The following is a 20179-nucleotide window of genomic DNA, read 5'->3' on the forward strand; positions in this document are numbered from 1 at the left end:
GAACAGCACTCGTGTATGGCTCCCTTCTATCGGTCTTCCTTTTCTCTCTTGGTTCTTCTCTCTATTTGGATCTCACTGGATCCTGTGCACCTTCGAAGGTTCCCCACTACACGTCAAACTTTTTAATAAGAAGGGAAGACATTCACCTCGGCATAACCACCACAAAAGTTAACTCCCTGTTCAAGGTAGGTATCCACAGGTATCCATTCCCCACCGATACGAGTTGAGTGGCGTAGCCACAACTGGCATCAGCTTGTATCGCTTCAATTCTCTTTTCACTTCTCTTCAGTTTTCATTGGTTTTACTCCAACTTTATTATCAGAGACTATTTTTAATTAGAAAACTCTCCAGTGAAATTATTTAATATGAATTTATAAAATAAAATTATCTACTAAAATTCAGGTAAAATAGTTTGTTTTTTATCAAATTAATTTTATTTATAATAAATTAAGTGTTTTTTTTTTTTTAATTATATGCTGTTTAATTACTGTTTACATATTTATGACATACCAGTTGGAGAGATTTAATGATTTGCATTTAATTGATAAACACTTTTTGTTTACATTTTCAGAATACTAATAAAATAAAAAGAATAAAATCTTCAAAATGACAATACATGAGTGCACGTTAGATGTTTCAAATGTCTATCATTCTACGTCAGTTCTTTTGGAAGGAGGAAGTTGTATATCAAAGTCTGAACCTACTGCAGTATTAAGAGATGTGTCTGCACGAGTTCATGGAGGAGAAGTATTAGCAGTACTTGGTTCTAAAGGATCTGGAAAACGAGCTCTACTAGATGTCATTGGTATAAAAATGATCTTTTTATTATCAAAGTATTTTTATTAAAATAATTCTTTTTTTATAGCTGGAAGAGCAGTTGGAGAAACTAGAGGAAGAATAACTTTAGGAGGAAGTCTGTTAACGAATGAATTATTTCGACGTCATGGTGGATATGTATCTCACCGATGTTATTTATTACCAAGTTTAACAGTTCGACAAACCTTGAATTATGCTACATGGTTAGCTAATCTGAATAATCGAGAATTACGAGTACGTCAAACTCTTGCAGATTTAGCTTTATCTCAAGTAGCTAATAGATCAGTCAATGATTTAACGAAACCAGAATATCGGCGATTGATGTTGGGAGTTCAGTTGGCAAAAGATCCAATGCTTTTACTTCTTGATGAACCCACTTGGGATACAGATCCTTTGAATACTTATTTAATTGTTTCAATGCTTTGGTCTTATGCTACACGACGTGGATCTATTGTTGTATTAACGATGGAAACACCAAGATCTGATGTATTGCCTTTTGTCAGCAGAGTAACACTTCTATGTCTTGGAGCAGTTGTTTATTCAGGACCAACTAGAAGTATGTTAGATTACTTCACTTATATTGGATTTCCTTGTCCTGAATTGGAGAATCCTTTAATGTATTACTGTAAGTTTACGAGATTGAAATTAAGTATTTTTAAAATTATAATATTTTTTTAATTAATTTGTTTTTTTATCTTTCTAGTGTGCCTTTCGACAGTTGATCGACGATCTAGAGAACGATTTTTGGAGTCAAACCAACAAATATCAAATCTTGTTGAAAAATTTAAAATTGAAGGTGGGTTATATATGAAAGAAGCACCTCAAGGTCCTTCTAGCGTTAAAGAAACACCTGTAGGATATTTACATAAAGGTTTAGGTCGTGGTATTAAACCCGGATGTTTTTCAACACTATTAGCTTTATATTTGTAAGTTACAAAATAAAAAATAGAAAAAGAAATTCATCATTGACAGTATTAAAATTCAATATGACATTTTTTTTTAAAGGCGAGGCATGACTGCAACATTTTCCTTTAATAAATCAGGACTTGGTCATTTTGCGGCTCGTATTTTATTATTGCCATTTTGTTTGGCATTGTTAAGTATTTTGTATTCACATTCAAGTCCTGTGCAATCGAGAATATTTTTACAAACAGGAGGCCTTGTTTTCAATTGTTTAACATTGTTTTATATCGCTGGAATTGCCACAACAACTTTATTGTGTACGTGAGAATTTATTAATTATTATTCTTAATTAGATAGATAAGAAGAAATATTCAAATAATGACATATGAATTTTAGTTCCAGGTTTTCGTGCAAGATATTATCAGGAAAAAAGAGAAGGATTATATGGTGGAGCAATGTTTTTAACATCGTATACACTTTTAAGTCTTCCTTTGAGTTTTATTTCCACAGCCATAACCGTTGGAATTCTAGTGCCTATTTTAGAGCTAGATGCTATTTCATGGGCTTACACTTCAGGAGTTCTTTGGGCGAGTTACGTAGCTGCAGAACAAATAACGATTGCATTTTTTATGGTAATCCAACGACCTCTCACTGGTGCAATTGCTGTATTGTATTTAACGTTGGTTTCTCTGGTCCTTGCTTCTGGTGGAGTTCGAAGTTTACGAAATCTACCAACTTGGTTAGCAGCTGTTTCAACAGCATTACCGATAAGATATTCATCTTTAGCTATCAATCAATTAACCATTGATATGCCAACATTCTCAAACTTACCATACAATGAGAGCCTTTCATGTCCAGGAATTCCTGGACTTTGTAGATATCCTGACGGTCGTTCTTATTTAGTTGAAAGATTTACTCGTGAAGGGGAAAATATATCGCAAGTATTAAATGTTGATTTAAATTTGCTTATCTCTTTAGCTTTCGCTCTTGGTCTCGTAATTTTAAACAGTATTCTTTATCTTCTTCCACTTCCCGCAAAAGTTAAGGCTAAATTTCGTGAATAATAATTTTCATTATTTTATAAAGTCTGTACAAAATAATATTTTTTATTGCACATGAAATTTACAAATATAAATCTCTTATATTATATTATTAATGTTATTATTAATCATCAATATTGTATTTATTATCTGTTTTTTACTAAAAAAAATTAAAGAATAAATTTAAAAAAGATAACAATTTTATTGTTTATTTTTCAATAACAAATGATATATAAAATAAAAAAGTTTTATTCAAAAAAATAAAATAACAAATGATCACCTTATAAAATTCAACTTTCATCATCCAACGAAATTTGTTCCATTACTTTAAGATCATCAGCCACAGAAAATTCACAGCCGGTTGAACTAACTACTTCACTGATATCAATGTTAGGAGCTAATTCAATTAATCGTAAACCTTCTTCATGATTAACTTCAAAAACAGCTAGATCCGTGATGATTAAATCAACACATTGTTGACCTAAAAAAACATGTTTTCTCATTAACATATTCAGGGCCGTCATTTTTAATTTATATATATTCACTTCATTATAAATAACTGTTTTTAATTACTATAATAATTATAAAAAGAACATTCTTATTTTTTTACCTGTCAAAGGTAGAGTACAATTTTCTACAATTTTTGGATTACCATCTCGAGCTTTATGTTCCATCGTCACAACTACTCTTGTATTTGCAGCAGAAACTAAGTCCATTGCCCCACCCATACCTTTTACCATTGACCCGGGGATCATCCAGTTAGCTAAATCACCATATTTAGATACTTGCATACCTCCGAGAATCGATAAATCTATGTGACCACTGATAAAAATTTATTTATAATTATTATGAACAAAAATCGTATTCTTAATTGCACAGTAATTTTAATGATTTATATTTTTAAAAAATTTACCCTCGAATCATAGCGAAACTTTCATCACTGCTAAAAAAAGAAGCACCCGGTACAACAGTAGTTGATTCTTTTCCAGCAGTAATTAAATCAGCATCTACTTCATTTTCATGTGGATAAGGTCCAAGTCCCAAAATTCCATTCTCAGACTGAATAGTTACATTCATATCTTTTTTAATATAATTAGCAGCTAGCATCGGGATACCGATTCCCAAATTAGCTAAAAATCATCAACATAAATAATGAATAAAAAAATTCTCAATGGTTCAATTCATTATCGAATAAGTAAATATATTCTTATTTACCATACATTCCGTCTTTAAACTCTAGGGCTGCTCGTCTAATAATTCTATCTCTAGCTTTACTAGCTGGTGTTGACTTAGTTGTTTGCATTGACTGATAAGTTTTAATTTTCTACGAATAAAATAAAATTATTTACATTTATTTACTCTGAATAATAGATAATGATAAAAATTTTAAATATTTACTTACTTCGATTCGTTTTTCATAATTTCGTCCTTTTAATACACGATCTACATAAATGCCGGGTACATGAATCTCATCTGGATTTAATTGTCCAATATCAACAACTTCTTCTGCTTCTACAATGGTAATTTTAGCTGCTTTACACATGGTAGGATTGAAGTTTCTAGCTGATTTTCGAAATATTAAATTTCCAGCTTTATCAGCTTTCCATGCCTTAATTAATGCAAAGTCTCCAGTAATAGCAGTCTCCATAACATAATTTCTTCCATTAAACATTTGAGAAGGCTTTGGTTCACCAGATATGGCTGCATTTCCTTTGTTATCATATTTAATAACAACATTTCCTTCTTGAATAATTGTTCCGAATCCTGTAGGTGTAAAAAATGCTGGGATCCCAGCACCTCCAGCTCGAATTCGTTCTGCTAATGTTCCCTAACCAATTAAAGGGATACGAGTCAAATTTATCATACTATTAATTATGTTTAAATTAGATATATTTAACAATTACCTGCGGCGTTAATTCTAATTCAAGCTCACCGCCAAGATAAAGTTTTTCAAACTCATTACATTCACCAACATACGAAGAAATCATACGTTTCACTTGTCTACGAGTTAAAAGTATTCCTAAACCGGCATCATCGACTCCAGCATTATTTGAAACTACTGTTAGATTTTTTATTCCCTTTTTACTAACTGCATTTATTAAATTTTCAGGTATCCCACAAAGTCCAAAACCACCCACTAATAATTTTGCTCCATCAGAAATATCCGATATTGCCTGATCAACAGACTTGAAATATTTCCCTTCAGTTCCAACTGGTGGTGGTAATTTTGAAGTATTTTCTTCTTCTTGAGGTAAATCAGATTTTATTGAAAAATTAACTGCATATATCTGTAACAATTAATGTTAAAAAATATATAAATATTCAAGTTAATTTATAAATAAAAGTTTCGTCGTTTTACTTAGAGGTTATACAATTTTTACCTTGTTAATTTGCAAATTATGTCGTGAAGGTCTGCAACCGGCAGCAATTTTAATGAATATATTTCCATATTTCATGATGGACAACACCATTATTATTGAATAAAATGAAATTTAATTTAATTTTTCCTAAATTCTGCTATAATAATTCTCTTCTTAACTGATTGATGAGTGATAAATAACACAGACCGATTGCTACAGCGGCGTATACCCTTCCTACACATATATATATATACATCTACATACATATATGTAACACTGCTATATACATGAATACCACTACTCATCAACTACTCTTACATTTCTACTGCTGTATTGAATAACTCACGAGTTTTGATAATAATTTTGCAATTTGTATCAGTTTATATTATTGATATGTACTTAATATTCACGGTTAAATTTTACGTGTTGTTAGTGTGTGCTTTTATTATTCTGTATATTGTATGAAATCAATTGTAAACAAGTATTTGAGTTGATTAATTAAGAAACAAATGCCAATAATATCCCTTATATTGGTGGTACATTTCGTTTATGAAAAGTGTAAGAAACTCTTTATCAACAAGATTTGTTTATCACTTGGTTATAACATTTCGAAATGGTGAAATATGTATGCATATCAATTTTTTCTCTTTTTGAGTGATGAGAGATATTTAAGCTATTATTCAAACAATGTTATTTACTAACATTTTATTATCATTTCTCAAAGTATCATAATTCTGATAATATATTAAGATGAAAAAATGTAGATTTTTCCTACATTCGAGATCTTACAATTTGTTTAATAAATAATAAACATTATATATTTCAATCGATACAAAAATAGAAATAACAGTTTCAATGTTAATGATGAAATAATACATTATTCTATACATTGACACTATATCAATTAAGTAAATGACATTGACAAAAAAAAAATGATAAGTAGTGTCCATTAATATTAACAACAGTTTTAACAATTATAAGTCATTTTTCTTTAATTGAAAAAAAAATCAAAATTATATTGTGTACTAGAAAAAAATAGTAATTTCACTCTAATAATGATAGTGTAAATTAAGTACAAACTGACATCATTATGAAAGTGTAATGATCAATAATGTATTAATGAACATATATGGCAGACATATTTTTGTTCGTGATTACACATAATTTAATTTCTCTTATCATTCTTTTTAATTTTATCCTAGTAATTATTTTTCTATTGAAAACGCCCACTTCTAGCATCTGTTATAGCACCCCACAATTCAATAACAAAATCATCAGTGAAACCAAAAGCTTCAAGATCAGAATTATCAATAGCTTCTGCAAAATCCATACTATTTGATTTTCCTTCAGCTAGTTCCCAAATTTGTGTTGCTAATTCATTGTCATTAATGCCCATAAAACTTTCAAGTATGACATTTATTTTTTCTACTCCAATTGTTGATGCCTTGTCCACCTTTAAGCATAAAAAATTATTTTTTATCATTAAAATCAGATGATCAAAATTATTCAATAAAATAACTTCTTACAGCTTGAATTTGAGTACTGCCATCAGCTTTAAATCTCAGAGTCTCTCTACCAGATCCATATCCTGGTTTCTTGCCTTTTTTCATATCACCTCGTGGTCCGATACTCCCAAACCCACTTTTTTGTGGCTCAATTAACCTTAGAGTAAAGGTTGATCCTTTTGGAATATCTTTCAACATTTTTGCTACTTCAAAATGTCTTCGACCAACTAGACTTTCAGAATTTATTCGTTCTATATGATCTCCAACTTGGATTACTTTTGCTTTATCAATCACAGAACCTTCTTTTATTCGCTTGATAAAAGCATAACCAGCTCCATTATCGGTTATCGTTAATCCTAAAGCATCTTCTGATTTAATTAATTCTACTTCCTTCGGTTGTCCTACAATAATCATAATATCAATAATAATGATGATAATATGAAAACATTAATTCTATAAATTAATTTGTACCTCTTTTATGTGCAAATATGAAATCATCTAATCCTATCTGTCCTCCGAGTAGCTCTGACATTTCGACTTTATGAGTATTTAATGTACAAAATAGAATCTGAAACAAAAATAATGTATTAATTTTAAAAGATAAATAAATATTCAATGGTTTTCTATAAAAATAATTTCAAGAGGCATCAATATATAGTGACAGTGAGTTGGTTTGTTTAGATTGAATTGTTAAATAGTTTAAACTCTCATATCCAGGGGATATCCGGGCGTCACAAGGATCATGAACCATGACCAGTGTATCCGGTACGTCCATGAAAAATGATGTAGAATTTTTTTTTTTTTTTATAAACTGATATTAATCAACGTTCCACAATATTGAAAAATTAATTACAATACTCACTTCACTTGATGGTAGATCATAACACTCGGCAATCTTTTGATAAAGTTCTCTGACGTTACTAAAATCTGAGATAAAACCTGTTGGACTACCATGTGCGAGTTGGCATCTAAAAATTAAGTGAGTCTTGCTTTGACTTTGATTATCCTCAGCTGATGTTGTCTGATCTTGATTATTTAATTTGTTTCGTTTTCCAGCACCGTGAATGTTGTTGTTGCTGTTACTTCCACTGACAGTGTCATGATCTTCATGGTAGTTAGCACCGTTACTTGACTTCTCTAATGACGGTACCGATGACTTTAAAGAATTTTTTTGTTTAAATAGAGGCATTGTTCTGTAAACATTCAAATACATTATTTTTTGTGATATACAAAGTTATTTCTAATTATACGTTCGAGTATGTATATTATCAACAATGATAATGATCATAGCATATGACATTACTATACACAAATAATTAATTTAATATTAACTATAAGTAATCATTAACAATTTATTAAATATTATTATGATTAATTGTTATTACATACCTTTAATTATTAATAGAAACAACAATAAGTCATGCTAATGATAACAAAAAACAACAACTTATGACTGTCAGATTTTTTCTCATATCAGTCCACGTAGACAACACGTAATTTCACAACAGTTTGTTTGAAACAAGCTGTGAATAAAACGCTCAACTCCTTATCGCTTATTCAGAGATTATCGCTTCAAGGATCCTTTATTTATCAGGGATCTATGTTATCATGTTCGATAATCACATTTTTCCATAATTAACAAACTTCTTTTTATTACTCATAACAATATCGTACATAATAATAACTCGATAATAATAAATATAATTAACTTTCAAAAGTTATAAACATTTACAATGATTTTTTTTTGTAAAAAAAATGTGAAAGTGAAATATTATAATAATTTATAGTATATATATATATATACATATATATACTGATGAATTAGTACATGAAAGAATTTCTTAACAAATTTTTTTTTTAAGCCAAATTATATTTAGCATCATTGTTGTACTACGAAAGGAGAACAATATATCGAACTGACAGAACTGAGTTCTCGTGACCCTCTCGTGAATCTACTTAGATTCCCCACCATCTATTTTCCTGATGATATACCTCACTTCTCTCCCTCTCAATTTCTCTATGCTCTCAACCGTTTCATACTCACTATGTACCTTTATTCCATTAAACTTTATTTTTTTAAACAAATTTACTAATTTTTTTCAATCATTATTATTGCATAGAAAATATTAGAAGTAATACTTATTTATCACTTCGCATTGCTACATTTGTGAAATTATTGCAAAGCAATAAGTGCTTAATTCAATATATTATTCAAAAGTCATAATTACATTCATTATATATAATTAGAGAAATATTTGAGAATATATATACATTATTTTTTTATAATCATACACATATTAGAATAGAAAAATTTTAAAATCGATTGTGATACTGTAAATTTAATCAACATTGATCATTTAATATAAATAATTAAATGAATTTTTCCATTTTCATAAAAATTCTAGTTTACATTAAAATTATTTGGGTTACTATACATCATTAATTTATGTTAATTTTCCCAACTCTTTCTTAATTATTCATTATATCAAATAAGAAAATACTATTAATTATAATTAATTATTACTTTTACTCCATAAAGATAGTTCTTTATTTTAAAAAAACCATCTACATAATAATATTAATTCAAGATGAAAATAATGACTTTATAAAAAAGTTTTTTATATGAAAGTATACCTTGTAATATTGAAAAATGTTAATTAACATAATTATAAAAATAATCACAGCATTAGAAAATATTAAAGGCACCACTCAGATCTTAATAAATTTATTTTTATAGTTTTATGGATATCAAATATACGTCATATTTGAAATATTTTGATTAATAATTTTCAGTTACAATTCATCATTGTATATTAAACAAATAATTTAAAAAAAATCAAACTATAATATACTTGAGCATTGAAAAAAAATTTTTTTTTTTTTAATGATATCATATTTTATCGAGAAATAAATTTGTTCCTGCTTAAATGTAATTCAGGTTGTTTAATAAATACTTTTCTAACTTTCCCACAATTTGAGTTATCCTCCATCATTAAATAATTTTGCATTGGTACAAATAAATTTTCAAATTTGTCAGTATTAAACTGATATTCTTGTATTGCTTGATATACAGCCCGAAATGGAGGGTGTTTTTGTGAATGAAAAGTACCTCGAGACCCATGAATAACTAAAGCACCATGATTTTCAGCGTCTGTACATACAGACATGTACATACAGTGATCAGGTCTATAATTAAAGCGACATGTATAAATGTATAATCTCTCCGGATGATAATGAAAAATGATATTGATTATATCTTGATCACCCCAAGTTATATTCAACTTATACTCTTTATGAATTGGAATCACATAATCAGTCCATCTGAATTCTCTCATTCGTGTTAAATTCATTAACATAACACCTGAGTTTACACCAAGTTTACCATAATATGGATGTTTAGCAAAACGATTATACCATCCAGTGTTTGGATCTTCATGTTCTGGACTTAAAGCTGCTAATTGAGTAGAATTCATCTTCTTAAACTCATCCCAAATTATTTCTGGTGGAGCTAAGAAAAGCGTATCAGTATCAACGTAGAGAATTGCATCAGTGTCATTGAGTACGGTCTAAAATAAAGGATAATTATTGATAATTTATTATTATATTTTGTAAGTAATTATAAAATAATTTAATGTAATAATAAATACCGGTAGAAAAAGTCTTTGAGCAGCACATGGTTTAAATAATTTTTTCCACATTAAAGCATCACTTTTTTCAGGAAATTTGATTGGTTTCAAAACGTATGTGAATGAATTATTCGTCATAAGTTTCCATTCACTAAGTTTTTCGTCAAAATGATCTATTAAATTGTTTTCTGTGATAACAATCAATTTTAATTGTCTTTTAGTAAATATTAGAGCTGATTTGAACATTGTAAGAGATTCATCCAATCTGTCACCACAAACGACCACACATATTGTAACTTCTTGAACATCAGCATCAGGTATAATATGCACATTTGATATTAATGAAGATTCTTTAGGTTTTTTCTCATCATAAATTTGATTTGAAAATTGATTAGAGAAACTGAGAAAAATAACTAAACTAATAAAAACAATAAATATAATAATGAATCTATATACTGATTTCATGATGATCAATTTACGAATGGCATAGTTTTAGCTAAATCTTAGAAAATGTTGATCATGTTGACACTTAGAATAAATTGAAAATATATTATCTAATGGAGTCATATTCTACCACAAACATTAGTGACCATTCTAGATTTTGTAGTGTTTTAAAATATTTTATAATAAATATTTAATTTTTTGATAAAATATTCCATTCTTTCATCGTTATTACTGATTGTTTGACAACTCAATTCTCTATTTTTATTTAATAAATACACTGTAGACACAACATTTATGTATACACTCGTGTTCATTAATGTCTTCCCTATACCATAAGAGTAATTGCCGACCGCGGTAGCGATTTGTTTATATCGAGTTTCTAATCTAGAATTATTCAAAGCGGGGCTAAAACAGAGAAGAGAGAACAGTATAGAAGTCCAATGCTGTGTTAAAAATCCGGACGAAGTTTCGGTCAACAATGTCGGTATTTTGGGTCAACATGTCGGTAATCACAGGTCACAACATTAACGTTTCTGTAAACCCATCAAGAGATGGCGCTGCAACGGTTTATTCTAGCCACGCCCCCTTAATCTAAGAGAGTAAAGAGATAAGATTTGTGTTCTCTTTTACTCTCATTTAGCGTGATTGCATGTGATATTTGTCCTAAAAATTTTAATTATTACAATTAATTAAATTAAAAAAAAAAGGCATTGATAGGCTTGAACACTGAGCTATTACAAAAATATCAAATTAGTTTTATAGCCTCTATGCATGTTGCGAACAGAGCGAGTACTCTTATGAAACGTACAGAATAACCCCCAATCATCAAAGTTGGAAAACTTGTTTTTCTAACCTCAAAAAATGCAAAAAATCGAAATTATGCTTGGATCATAAAATTAAGGATGTCATTGGCAAGAGCGGGACGAGACCGTTTCCAAACACTGGCAGTTGACTGTATTTGGTTCGTAAAATCAGGAGATATTTCTGAAAAACGGAAAAACATAAAAATATGCATAACTTCTATGCCAATGATGCTACGGGATTGATCAAGGGCTCATATGAAAGATCTGGACCTAAGTAAAAAATTAGGCTCCCCCTATAGGATATCCCCGTCAAAAATGCCGTATCTCGCTTAGTTTTCGAGTTATGAGCGTTTAAAGGTTTTTCTATGCTCCGCTGCAGTATAGCTTCGTTTTTCACCGATAACTCACGATCTATGAGAGGTACGTGGACCACAAGCATATCAATGGATTCCTGAGAGCAAGAGCTTTCTATTGATGTAGTCAAAATTATGATCCGAGCATAATTTATGCTGAAATTATAGCCATTTCCGGTTTTACCTTCATTTTTGTTTCTACGAGTTCTGGAATGAATTGATATTTAAGGTTAAATTACAGGGTGAGCCCCTCGTCTGCCTCTCTTTTCATTTATTCCAGTTCACTAATCGGATGCTTGACCAAAGCTAAGAAGAGGGCAATCAATCCACTAAGGAACAGGAAAAAAATCATGCCTTAATTATCATCATCGTCTCAAATGATTGATCTTAACTTATATTTATGTGTGTAACTCTATTTCTTATTGAAAAATGCAGTTTATCATTCAAACAAATTTATTTTAAAACAATATTCTAGTTTTACACTGACTTTTAACAATTTTTTGTCTAAATAATTATTTCCTATTACAATAACAAATTTCTGGATTCCTAGATTGTGGCAACATTGGAGTATTCGTAATTAAATGGCCAACATTTTTATTTGTTGCCAAATAAGTCCGTAGTTTTGGTTGTTCATTTATATTTTGGGACCATGATTGAACTGGTTGATAAGCAGGTTTATCCAAAAGACTGAATGGAAAATTAGGATTGGTAGGTCCATATTCTGATGGTATAGGTTCACTTCGGACAAGTTCTCCTACGATAGTTCTCGAGGCAACTGGATATCGAATGTTATATTCTGAATCATCTGAATCTTCTTCATCTATACTTTGTTCTGGATTAATTACAGGTGATTCGTAAACTACTGATTTTTCTTGGAATCTTGGAGTGTCATATGTTTTTTCTACAAAACCTAATTCGCTGAAAATTAGAACATTTTATAAGTCATTGAGAACTTAAATCAATGATTAAGTATAGCAATAAAAATGAAAGATTACTTGTAAGTAACTGGCTTTGTTGGTCCTTCAAAAGAACGTAAAGTGTCTGAAGATTTCTGAAGATTCAATTCAATAACTGGTTTTTCAGAAACATGAAGTTTTTCTTCTGGAATTTCTTTTGATATCACATCTACTTGACCATTAATAGGTATTGTTTCTGGACCATACGATATCTTTCCTTCAGGTATTTTTGCATTTGAAATAGGATTAATGCCTCCAACATTTTCAGCTGCTTGTTTACATGATTCTATCCTATTTTTGTATAACAAAGCTACTGATACTAAATCAGCAGGACTGTCCATTGAAGGTGGTTGACTGGATTCTTCATTAAAAGCTCCTAAAATAGAATAAAAAATAATATACAATTAAATAAAATAGTTGGAATCTTTTAAATTTATGAATTAAATACCAATACTATTTTCTATGTTGCCTCTGTTGACAATAAACCCTGCGTCGCTATTCCTACTAAGTGGTACAGCAGTGCCTCCAAATAGGAAGGTTCTTGGACTTGGTACATATGATGTTTTTTGAACTCCACTTATTTGTGGGGCGACTCCAACAACTGCTGAATTTCCAGAATAGACATTTAATCCTCTATTCACTGGATTATTAACCATAAATCCAGAACTCATCATATTAGACCTGAATCTATTTGTTCTAACTAGATTCGAATTTTGTTCGTTAAGATTGACTACAAGACCTCTCATTCTGATATCACTACCAGCAGAGTTGGTATTCATTGTCTTATCAACGCTAATTAAACCACCTCTTGGTTTATTATTAAGTTTAGTTCGTTGACGTCCGAAATTAGTTACTGAAGATCCACTTAATAATTGTGGAATTTGACTATTAGAATCACCAGAAATTGTTTGGCTTTGTAACATTGTATTAAATCTCGCAGAACCTAAAGGCATCACAGGAGATGACTCTGTGTAGCATTCAATTTTTGGTGGATTAGCTGGAGTTATGATCATTGTTTCTGCTAATCTATGAACTGGTTCTGGCTTGCTTCCTTTTTTATAACAGAGGTCACCAATTGGATGAAATCTATAATATCCCAGAAAAAATAATTAGTCAAATATTATTAATTTTATTTTCAAAATTTATCCTTATGTTACCTGGGAGCAAGTTTAACATTTGGGTCGACACTTGGAACTTTTACTTGGGCTTGTTGAATCTGAGGCGCATATTGTACAGTTCTTTCAAAACCGATAGGTTCCGTTTCCGGTACCACTAAGTTCCTTAGAAGTGGCCTATGACGTTTGGTGGGAACTCGAAGACGGTTTTGAAGAAGTTTTAAACCACGTCTCCATGCTTGAGTTGGACGTGATTTCATTTGATTCATTTGACTCGTAGTTGAGTCAATTACAAAAGGTTTTGGCAATGGTTGTGCTTTTACTAGCACTGTTTGATTATCAGAACATTCCTTACACCGATCCACACCTGAATGCAATCCTCCACATAATGCTGGTGATAGATTTTGCGTTGAAACAGTCGCAATGAATAGAACAACAAAAATGTAAAAAATTGCTTTGAAATCACAAATCTTCGTCATCTTGAGGTTTTTTTATTTCCACTTACACTATTAAATGTTACTTTTTAAATATAATTCATTCACGTATGATCTGATTAAAGAATATTGAATGAGATACTGAATGATCAACATCAGTTGTTAGTTCTTATATATGGTTCTGAGCTGCCTTTCTTATGTTGTAATAATAATAAAAACGTCTGCAATAATTACAGGAATATCCATACATGTGCATAAGTAAATCGGAAATGAAGATCACTTCCTTATAAATTTTCTTGGAGATTTTTATTTTAAAGAAACAAAATTTATACTTCAACTTAACGAAATAAATTTCTTCCGCATTGACACATTGCGCATTGTGACATAGGTTTCAAATATCATTATGACTCATTTAAATACAAAAACTTTTATAATTTATAAACATTAATTTTATTTAATATATAAATATTCCAATATTTTGTTTATGTGTTTACTATTTTTAACATCAATAATTTGTTTTTTGAATTAAGTTTTATGAATTTCTGAAGACATAAAAGAGAAAACATCTTTAATATTTACAAGAATTCATTTTTATTAATAATATATACAACGAATTAATAATTTCTATAAAGTTCATATCAAGATTTTTGGTGTTAGAAAACATATTAATAATAAAAAAGATATTTAAAATCCATCAAGTTGCTGATTAAAAAAAATCAGAAGCTCTTTGTCTATGTGGTAAATTTAATAAATTATCAGTAAGTACAGTTTCTTTAGTTTTCAAATTATTCTCTGATTCTAAGGTAATTTTCGGTGATTCTGAAGGTGTCACATGACGTGGAGTTAAATTAGTTGTTTTCACTCCTATTAAAGGTGATTTTAATGGAGTTCTTCGTGGACTTGGTGTACCAAGTATTTTAAGTTTCTGTGTCGCTAATCTTCTTGCTGCAGGTGACATTGTGCTAAGTCTTTCTATTGCTGATGAACACTTGGGTGATGGTCTGTAATAATTATTAAAAATTATTTTTATAACATCAACACTAGGATAATAAATTGCAAATATTTTATAATATCTATTAAAACTTACGATGCAAAAGATTTTCTTGCAGCTTCTAAAGCCTTATTTTTCCTATCTCTATGCCGTTCTCCTGCTTTTTCTGCCAACTGTAATGCCAATTTTTCTCTCTTCGGCGGTTCCGCCATCCTGAAAGAAGGTCCTTGATTCGATCTTAATAATGGAGTATCACCTCCATCAAGTCTAAAAGGAGTTCCTTGAATTTCACCCCAAGTCATCAGAGGACTTTCACATTCTCCTGGTCTTGGACTTGGTGTAGCAACAAAACTAAATCCATTAACTCTTGGAGTAGGATTTCTTAGGACTTCTTTACCGTCTACTCCAATTTTTCCATCATTTACTTTTGACTGAATTTTCGCCAATTCATTTATCGTCTCTTTATTCTGTTTTTCATTGAAAGGATTTACAGTTAATCTTGTATTTACATGAACAATTTCTTGTTTCTTCTTTGCTAATTCAATTTTTTCTTCTGGTGTAATTTCAACACCATCAGGTATATACATAATATAATTTTTATTTTTATAACTCCAAGTATCGAGATTAAGTGGTTTTTTTGATGTTTTATCCTTGTCATTAGTAATTGATAAAGTATTATTTTTTAATTCAAGAGATTTAGAATTTTCTTCCATATCATATAACCATGAGTATTTGATTCTTTGTTTTTTTTCAGCTTCAACCATCATTTCTTCAAAACTAGCATTGTCTTCACTCGTATGGGAATTTAAATAACAATCTAGACCTATTTGATTATTTTCCGTATCTGTTTTAGCTTTTTTGGCATGCTCAGATTCAATATGATCAATATTTGATGAACTATCTTCTCGTAGAGGTGTTTCAAATGTAGCTGGACTTGCTACTCTTTCAGTTAAAGGAGTTCCAGCACTATATTTTTCATAGAGCTCACGCATTTTTTTAGCATCATTCTGCTCTAATGCATCTAAATAATCATTTTGAGCTTTTAATTTTTCTAGATGTGGAAAGAAATCTCGTTGAATTATTTCTCCAATTTTTTCAACGTACGTATCTTCATCCAAAATTGATGGTTGATATTTTTTACGTTTCACAGGACCTGTTGGTTTCTTGAATATCACCACATCTTTTATACTTTTCGCCACTTCGAGAGCTTGTGAGCCAGGAGTGTCCATTGGTGAACCCATTTTTATATTTATTCAATTTTTATATCATCATTAACAATTAAAATACTTAATAAAACTGGGAAACTACGAAATAACCTAGATTTAACAACAATACGTTTCTTGATCGACTTTGCAAATGTACAGCTTACAATATTGCGAAATTAATGATTTATTGTTTTTTCGTGGTCATAAAATTAGATTGACACTCCAAATATATCTTTATATACTCATAGTATTTCGTAAAAATATTAAATATTCATCACTTATTCACATATCGTTTTATTTACGTCGCCATTTTTGATATAATACGTCACAAAACAGAAATTTTTTTTATCATTCGGTTTATTGTTATTAGTAGTCGATAAAAATGTACTCTATTCAGTTGGTATTACATAGATGGCATTAGTGGTAAAAAATAAAATTTGAAATAAACATGATTATTTCTCCAACACATTTTATCTTAAAAATTCAGTAAAACTTTTTTAATAAATGTAAAATATATGTATGATAATTAAATAACTAATATTTTACTGTAAAAATGTTCATTTATCATAATTCAGTGATGTTATTTTAATAAAAATTGAAGAGAATATTTTAAACAAAAATATCATTATTTATTTCAATAGTTTTTCTGAAGGTAATGTTATATTACTTTCTTTAATGTATCAATAATATATATAACACTGTTTAATTTATACATCACTTTGCTTTTATCTTAACGAGACTAAATTATTAGTATTGTTCCTTCTTATTTACATGACAGTAATGTAAACTTCTTCTTAATCCCGGTTAACGTCTGTCTTCGAGTTATAATGGACCAGAGTAACTCTCCAGTGTCGATAGATACTTTCCTTCCTTCTTTTTATTTCATCTTTTTTTCAATTTAACTTTTCTTTTCTAAAAGTTACATCAAATAAACAATATCTTAAAAATTTTTCTTAAATAAATAATTGATTTTATACAAGCAAATATTTCATTCTAATCAAAAGTATTTGATAAATTTTTGAGGTTATAATTAAATGAATCAGATTATTTTATGGTGATGATTATTTTTTGTGAATTGATTGATAGAACATATACACATGGATACTTTCTATGGAGTAAAATTCTCGAAATCCATTACATTAATCATCACTGTTACTCTACAACTTTTTTTTATCAACAAACAGTGTACATAAAATATATATTTTATAGCCTTTTACTCCAAAAGAGTTACTATAAATTTTTTTCCTTTAATAAATTCCTAAAACTCATCATCTCATTAATCATAACTTTTGATCTACAAATTTTATTTTTCCTTTTTTTCGTTAAAACGGAACTTGATGACAAGAATACGAGGACATATTTTCATTCTAGAATGAGTATCATTTTAAAATGAAAATAAAAATAATAAATTTTAAATACAAACACATATGTGTTTATCATTGACTTTAAGGACTCAACTCTTGCAGAATAAATGGAAGAGACTTAAAAGTATTCAACTGTAAAACATAAACACAAGAGGTGTGATTTGACATGCACGAAGTAACTCTCACTTTTTCTCTTATAGGATTCCTTCCTGCAGTATATAAACTTCTATTCAGTCTCTGATACTCTGCTACATGAAGATTCAAAGTACCTCACTCTATATCTACTCATACACTCAAAGAATTCACAAGTGAAAAAAGACGAAGAAGAAGTAGAAGCCGGAGGCTGGAATCTGTAAATCTGTCATTGCAACCATATCTATGGTACGAACTCACACTGGCGTCGCGACGCTCGCCAGGATAAGATCGCTAAAGAATCTACACACTTTCGTTCTTTACATCAGTGTGGCTATATACCATTAATACAATTCCGGTGTTTCTCGAATTCATCTCGTCTCGTTATATTTCATGGGCCGGAACCAAATGATTGCTGCAACCTAAGAACTCGATGACAACCTTTACCAGCATTTGCAAGCTTTACTACTAATTTTCAAGATCATACAATTCTATATTCAAGTTGAAAAATAAATAACAAATCAACTTATGGAAAATGAATATTTGTCATTTTGGAGTTATATTTCATTAGCACTAATTTGTATGTATTTTTGACCAACATTTTAAAGACAGATGTCTGTAAAAGAAGAAAGTGAAATTTTTGAACATAATGTTGATGCCTTTGTAGGGAAGAAAAAGAGTGAAAACGATCATTTAATACTATACCCGGAACTCAGTGCGCATCCTTTGATTTTTTACAATTGCCATTTTATTTATTTGCCGTTAAATGTTACTACTAACATAAGAATAATATATATTCTAAGACCTAAGTGAAGTATTTAGTCTCGTGGTAGTAAGTTAGGTCAGCATATATTTTGGCAAGATGAAAGAAAATATCGAGTAAAAGTAACGGGTTTTATGACTAGACGGCGTCATGCAACACTAAACTTCTTGGCATCTCTGTAAGTTTCTTTGACATTTGCAATGCTTTTTTGATCGACAGATTCTTAAAATGAAAAAATAAAAATATTTGACTTTTTTTTTACAGATGTGTAGTAATATTTGAAATATATTGAGGTAATAATTAACAAATTTACTACAAACATTTTCGAAACTGAGATTAATTACTTATTACATTGATGTAGCCATCCTCTTGGACACTCAACAGTTGAGACACTAATATGTTTACATAAACTTGTTTTTCACGCTCGCATCAATCACTGCCACTTCATGTCAACTCGCACAACATGTTTCCTCCAATGCTTCAAGTTTTATCCCGTTCTATTCTATGAGCTCTCAAAAAGTTCCGTCCGGTGACTGCAATTCTATAGTCTTCTTTCTTATCTTATTCTATTTTTTTTTCAAGTGCTTCAAATTTATATACAATGTTTGATGCATACTACATCAACTTTTGAAGAGACATGAAAGATGTTTCCAACTTTAAAAATGTTGAAATAATTGCATCAAATTAAATTCTAATTTAAGTTGTCTTTATATATAATCTTTTGGTAATTTTTATACAATTGTCATGTAGAATAACAACAAGTTGTTTCGTTTTTACTGAAATATATCATTTATTTGCTCTATATTTTATAATATAGTAATTTTTCATAACAGATACAATTAGTAATACATAATACTTTTTCCTTATAATTTATCATAGTGTCTTAAAGTCGTGGTTAGTATAATATAACCACAATTAAATGTGGGAACTTGGTGTGTATATAATTTATTAAGGCACTTAACGCACGCTAAAGGGGTTTGTCACGGCACGTTTACGTTTGTATCTATATAGATTCAGAGAAAGAGAGAGAGAAGAACTTTTGGCTCGTTTGGCATTTGAAACACCCTACATAAATAGACGCACTTTGTTTCTACAAAAGGCACTTTGTTTTATACTTGATGGTATTATTCACAAATGCCATAACTGTCTATTAAGTTCAATAAAAAAAATCATTTTTTGATTACATTCAGCTTTTAACTACAGAGTAATCTACTATCAGTACAATTCATTCAATATATATATCATTATCATTTCAGTATAATTTTTTCAAAATAATTGAAAAATTGTGATGATAAATAGAAAAACATCAAGAAATAAAACAAGTTAACTATTGAAAAATAAATCTAAATAATTTTCATTGTTAAGAAAT

The 20179-nt window shown here is 29.5% G+C and overlaps 6 protein-coding genes and 2 long non-coding RNA genes across 10 annotated transcripts; 3 read left to right on the forward strand and 5 right to left on the reverse strand.

The window, feature by feature from the left end:
* The first annotated feature begins 39 nt into the window (after window positions 1-39).
* LOC118069488 (ATP-binding cassette sub-family G member 5) lies at window positions 40-2803 on the forward strand. The gene is made up of 6 exons (XM_035087639.1): window positions 40-402; window positions 572-805; window positions 866-1441; window positions 1520-1742; window positions 1822-2036; window positions 2116-2803. Exons 2-6 carry the CDS (start codon window positions 607-609, stop codon window positions 2781-2783), a joined length of 1881 nt encoding a protein of 626 aa, XP_034943530.1. The 5' UTR covers window positions 40-402; window positions 572-606; the 3' UTR covers window positions 2784-2803.
* Window positions 2645-5700, reverse strand: SCOT (Succinyl-CoA:3-ketoacid CoA transferase). Its single transcript, XM_035087674.1, has 8 exons — window positions 5141-5700; window positions 4664-5047; window positions 4162-4587; window positions 3975-4083; window positions 3673-3889; window positions 3370-3581; window positions 3040-3240; window positions 2645-2766 (listed from the first exon to the last, which is right to left on the reverse strand). Exons 1-7 carry the CDS (start codon window positions 5228-5230, stop codon window positions 3050-3052), a joined length of 1629 nt encoding a protein of 542 aa, XP_034943565.1. The 5' UTR covers window positions 5231-5700; the 3' UTR covers window positions 2645-2766; window positions 3040-3049.
* Window positions 5701-6203: 503 nt separating this feature from the next.
* Window positions 6204-8849, reverse strand: kermit (PDZ domain-containing protein GIPC-like protein kermit). Its single transcript, XM_035087709.1, has 5 exons — window positions 8014-8849; window positions 7487-7817; window positions 7096-7192; window positions 6646-7025; window positions 6204-6572 (listed from the first exon to the last, which is right to left on the reverse strand). Exons 2-5 carry the CDS (start codon window positions 7811-7813, stop codon window positions 6333-6335), a joined length of 1044 nt encoding a protein of 347 aa, XP_034943600.1. The 5' UTR covers window positions 7814-7817; window positions 8014-8849; the 3' UTR covers window positions 6204-6332.
* On the forward strand, window positions 7186-7851 carry LOC118069556 (uncharacterized). The gene is made up of 3 exons (XR_004690640.1): window positions 7186-7389; window positions 7502-7603; window positions 7681-7851. It is a non-coding gene; the product is annotated as an uncharacterized lncRNA (long non-coding RNA).
* A 609-nt stretch (window positions 8850-9458) lies between the features above and the next one.
* Window positions 9459-11012, reverse strand: shams (glucoside xylosyltransferase 1 shams). The gene is made up of 2 exons (XM_035087698.1): window positions 10272-11012; window positions 9459-10190 (listed from the first exon to the last, which is right to left on the reverse strand). The coding sequence occupies exons 1-2, from the start codon at window positions 10713-10715 to the stop codon at window positions 9522-9524; spliced, it is 1113 nt and encodes a 370-aa protein (XP_034943589.1). The 5' UTR covers window positions 10716-11012; the 3' UTR covers window positions 9459-9521.
* Window positions 11013-12285: 1273 nt separating this feature from the next.
* Window positions 12286-14485, reverse strand: LOC118069493 (uncharacterized). 2 transcript variants are annotated; one of them, XM_035087662.1, is made up of 4 exons: window positions 13964-14485; window positions 13261-13892; window positions 12846-13182; window positions 12286-12768 (listed from the first exon to the last, which is right to left on the reverse strand). In XM_035087662.1, the coding sequence occupies exons 1-4, from the start codon at window positions 14398-14400 to the stop codon at window positions 12363-12365; spliced, it is 1812 nt and encodes a 603-aa protein (XP_034943553.1). In that variant the 5' UTR covers window positions 14401-14485; the 3' UTR covers window positions 12286-12362. The 2 variants fall into 2 exon arrangements, with proteins under 2 accessions (XP_034943553.1, XP_034943545.1); XM_035087654.1 differs by having other exon boundaries at window positions 13255-13892.
* A 470-nt stretch (window positions 14486-14955) lies between these two features.
* Es2 (ess-2 splicing factor homolog) lies at window positions 14956-16854 on the reverse strand. The gene is made up of 2 exons (XM_035086934.1): window positions 15443-16854; window positions 14956-15356 (listed from the first exon to the last, which is right to left on the reverse strand). Exons 1-2 carry the CDS (start codon window positions 16585-16587, stop codon window positions 15062-15064), a joined length of 1440 nt encoding a protein of 479 aa, XP_034942825.1. The 5' UTR covers window positions 16588-16854; the 3' UTR covers window positions 14956-15061.
* A 284-nt stretch (window positions 16855-17138) lies between these two features.
* LOC118068417 (uncharacterized) lies at window positions 17139-19419 on the forward strand. 2 transcript variants are annotated; one of them, XR_004690511.1, is made up of 3 exons: window positions 17139-17203; window positions 18116-18988; window positions 19075-19419. It is a non-coding gene; the product is annotated as an uncharacterized lncRNA (long non-coding RNA). The 2 variants fall into 2 exon arrangements; XR_004690509.1 differs by lacking the exon at window positions 17139-17203 and adding an exon at window positions 17905-18039.
* The last annotated feature ends 760 nt before the right edge of the window (window positions 19420-20179 follow it).

This window comes from Chelonus insularis, unplaced genomic scaffold (assembly GCF_013357705.1).
Source record: "Chelonus insularis isolate UGA/USDA-ARS -01 unplaced genomic scaffold, ASM1335770v1 contig_128_pilon, whole genome shotgun sequence".
NCBI classification, from domain to species: domain Eukaryota; kingdom Metazoa; phylum Arthropoda; class Insecta; order Hymenoptera; family Braconidae; genus Chelonus; species Chelonus insularis.

What these genes read in the sequence shown, in the direction of transcription:
- kermit (XM_035087709.1), bottom strand. Translation starts at nt 7,813, where the DNA reads ATGCCTCTATTTAAACAAAAAAATTCTTTAAAGTCATCGGTACCGTCA. An exon ending in ATGATCTACCATCAAGTGAA is followed by an intron (nt 7,193 to 7,486) that starts GTGAGTATTGTA and finishes TTTTTGTTTCAG; the next exon opens with ATTCTATTTTGTACATTAAA. An exon ending in CATATTTGCACATAAAAGAG is followed by an intron (nt 7,026 to 7,095) that starts GTACAAATTAAT and finishes TGATTATTGTAG; the next exon opens with GACAACCGAAGGAAGTAGAA.
- SCOT (XM_035087674.1), bottom strand. Translation starts at nt 5,230, where the DNA reads ATGGTGTTGTCCATCATGAAATATGGAAATATATTCATTAAAATTGCT. An exon ending in ATAATTTGCAAATTAACAAG is followed by an intron (nt 5,048 to 5,140) that starts GTAAAAATTGTA and finishes TAATTGTTACAG; the next exon opens with ATATATGCAGTTAATTTTTC. An exon ending in ATTATGAAAAACGAATCGAA is followed by an intron (nt 4,084 to 4,161) that starts GTAAGTAAATAT and finishes TTTTATTCGTAG; the next exon opens with AAAATTAAAACTTATCAGTC.
- shams (XM_035087698.1), bottom strand. Translation starts at nt 10,715, where the DNA reads ATGAAATCAGTATATAGATTCATTATTATATTTATTGTTTTTATTAGT. An exon ending in CTCAAAGACTTTTTCTACCG is followed by an intron (nt 10,191 to 10,271) that starts GTATTTATTATT and finishes CCTTTATTTTAG; the next exon opens with ACCGTACTCAATGACACTGA.
- LOC118069488 (XM_035087639.1), top strand. Translation starts at nt 607, where the DNA reads ATGACAATACATGAGTGCACGTTAGATGTTTCAAATGTCTATCATTCT. An exon ending in AGCTCTACTAGATGTCATTG is followed by an intron (nt 806 to 865) that starts GTATAAAAATGA and finishes CTTTTTTTATAG; the next exon opens with CTGGAAGAGCAGTTGGAGAA. An exon ending in ACACTATTAGCTTTATATTT is followed by an intron (nt 1,743 to 1,821) that starts GTAAGTTACAAA and finishes TTTTTTTTAAAG; the next exon opens with GCGAGGCATGACTGCAACAT.
- Es2 (XM_035086934.1), bottom strand. Translation starts at nt 16,587, where the DNA reads ATGGGTTCACCAATGGACACTCCTGGCTCACAAGCTCTCGAAGTGGCG. An exon ending in GCAAGAAAATCTTTTGCATC is followed by an intron (nt 15,357 to 15,442) that starts GTAAGTTTTAAT and finishes TAATTATTACAG; the next exon opens with ACCATCACCCAAGTGTTCAT.
- LOC118069493 (XM_035087654.1), bottom strand. Translation starts at nt 14,400, where the DNA reads ATGACGAAGATTTGTGATTTCAAAGCAATTTTTTACATTTTTGTTGTT. An exon ending in AATGTTAAACTTGCTCCCAG is followed by an intron (nt 13,893 to 13,963) that starts GTAACATAAGGA and finishes GGGATATTATAG; the next exon opens with ATTTCATCCAATTGGTGACC. An exon ending in CAACATAGAAAATAGTATTG is followed by an intron (nt 13,183 to 13,254) that starts GTATTTAATTCA and finishes ATTCTATTTTAG; the next exon opens with GAGCTTTTAATGAAGAATCC.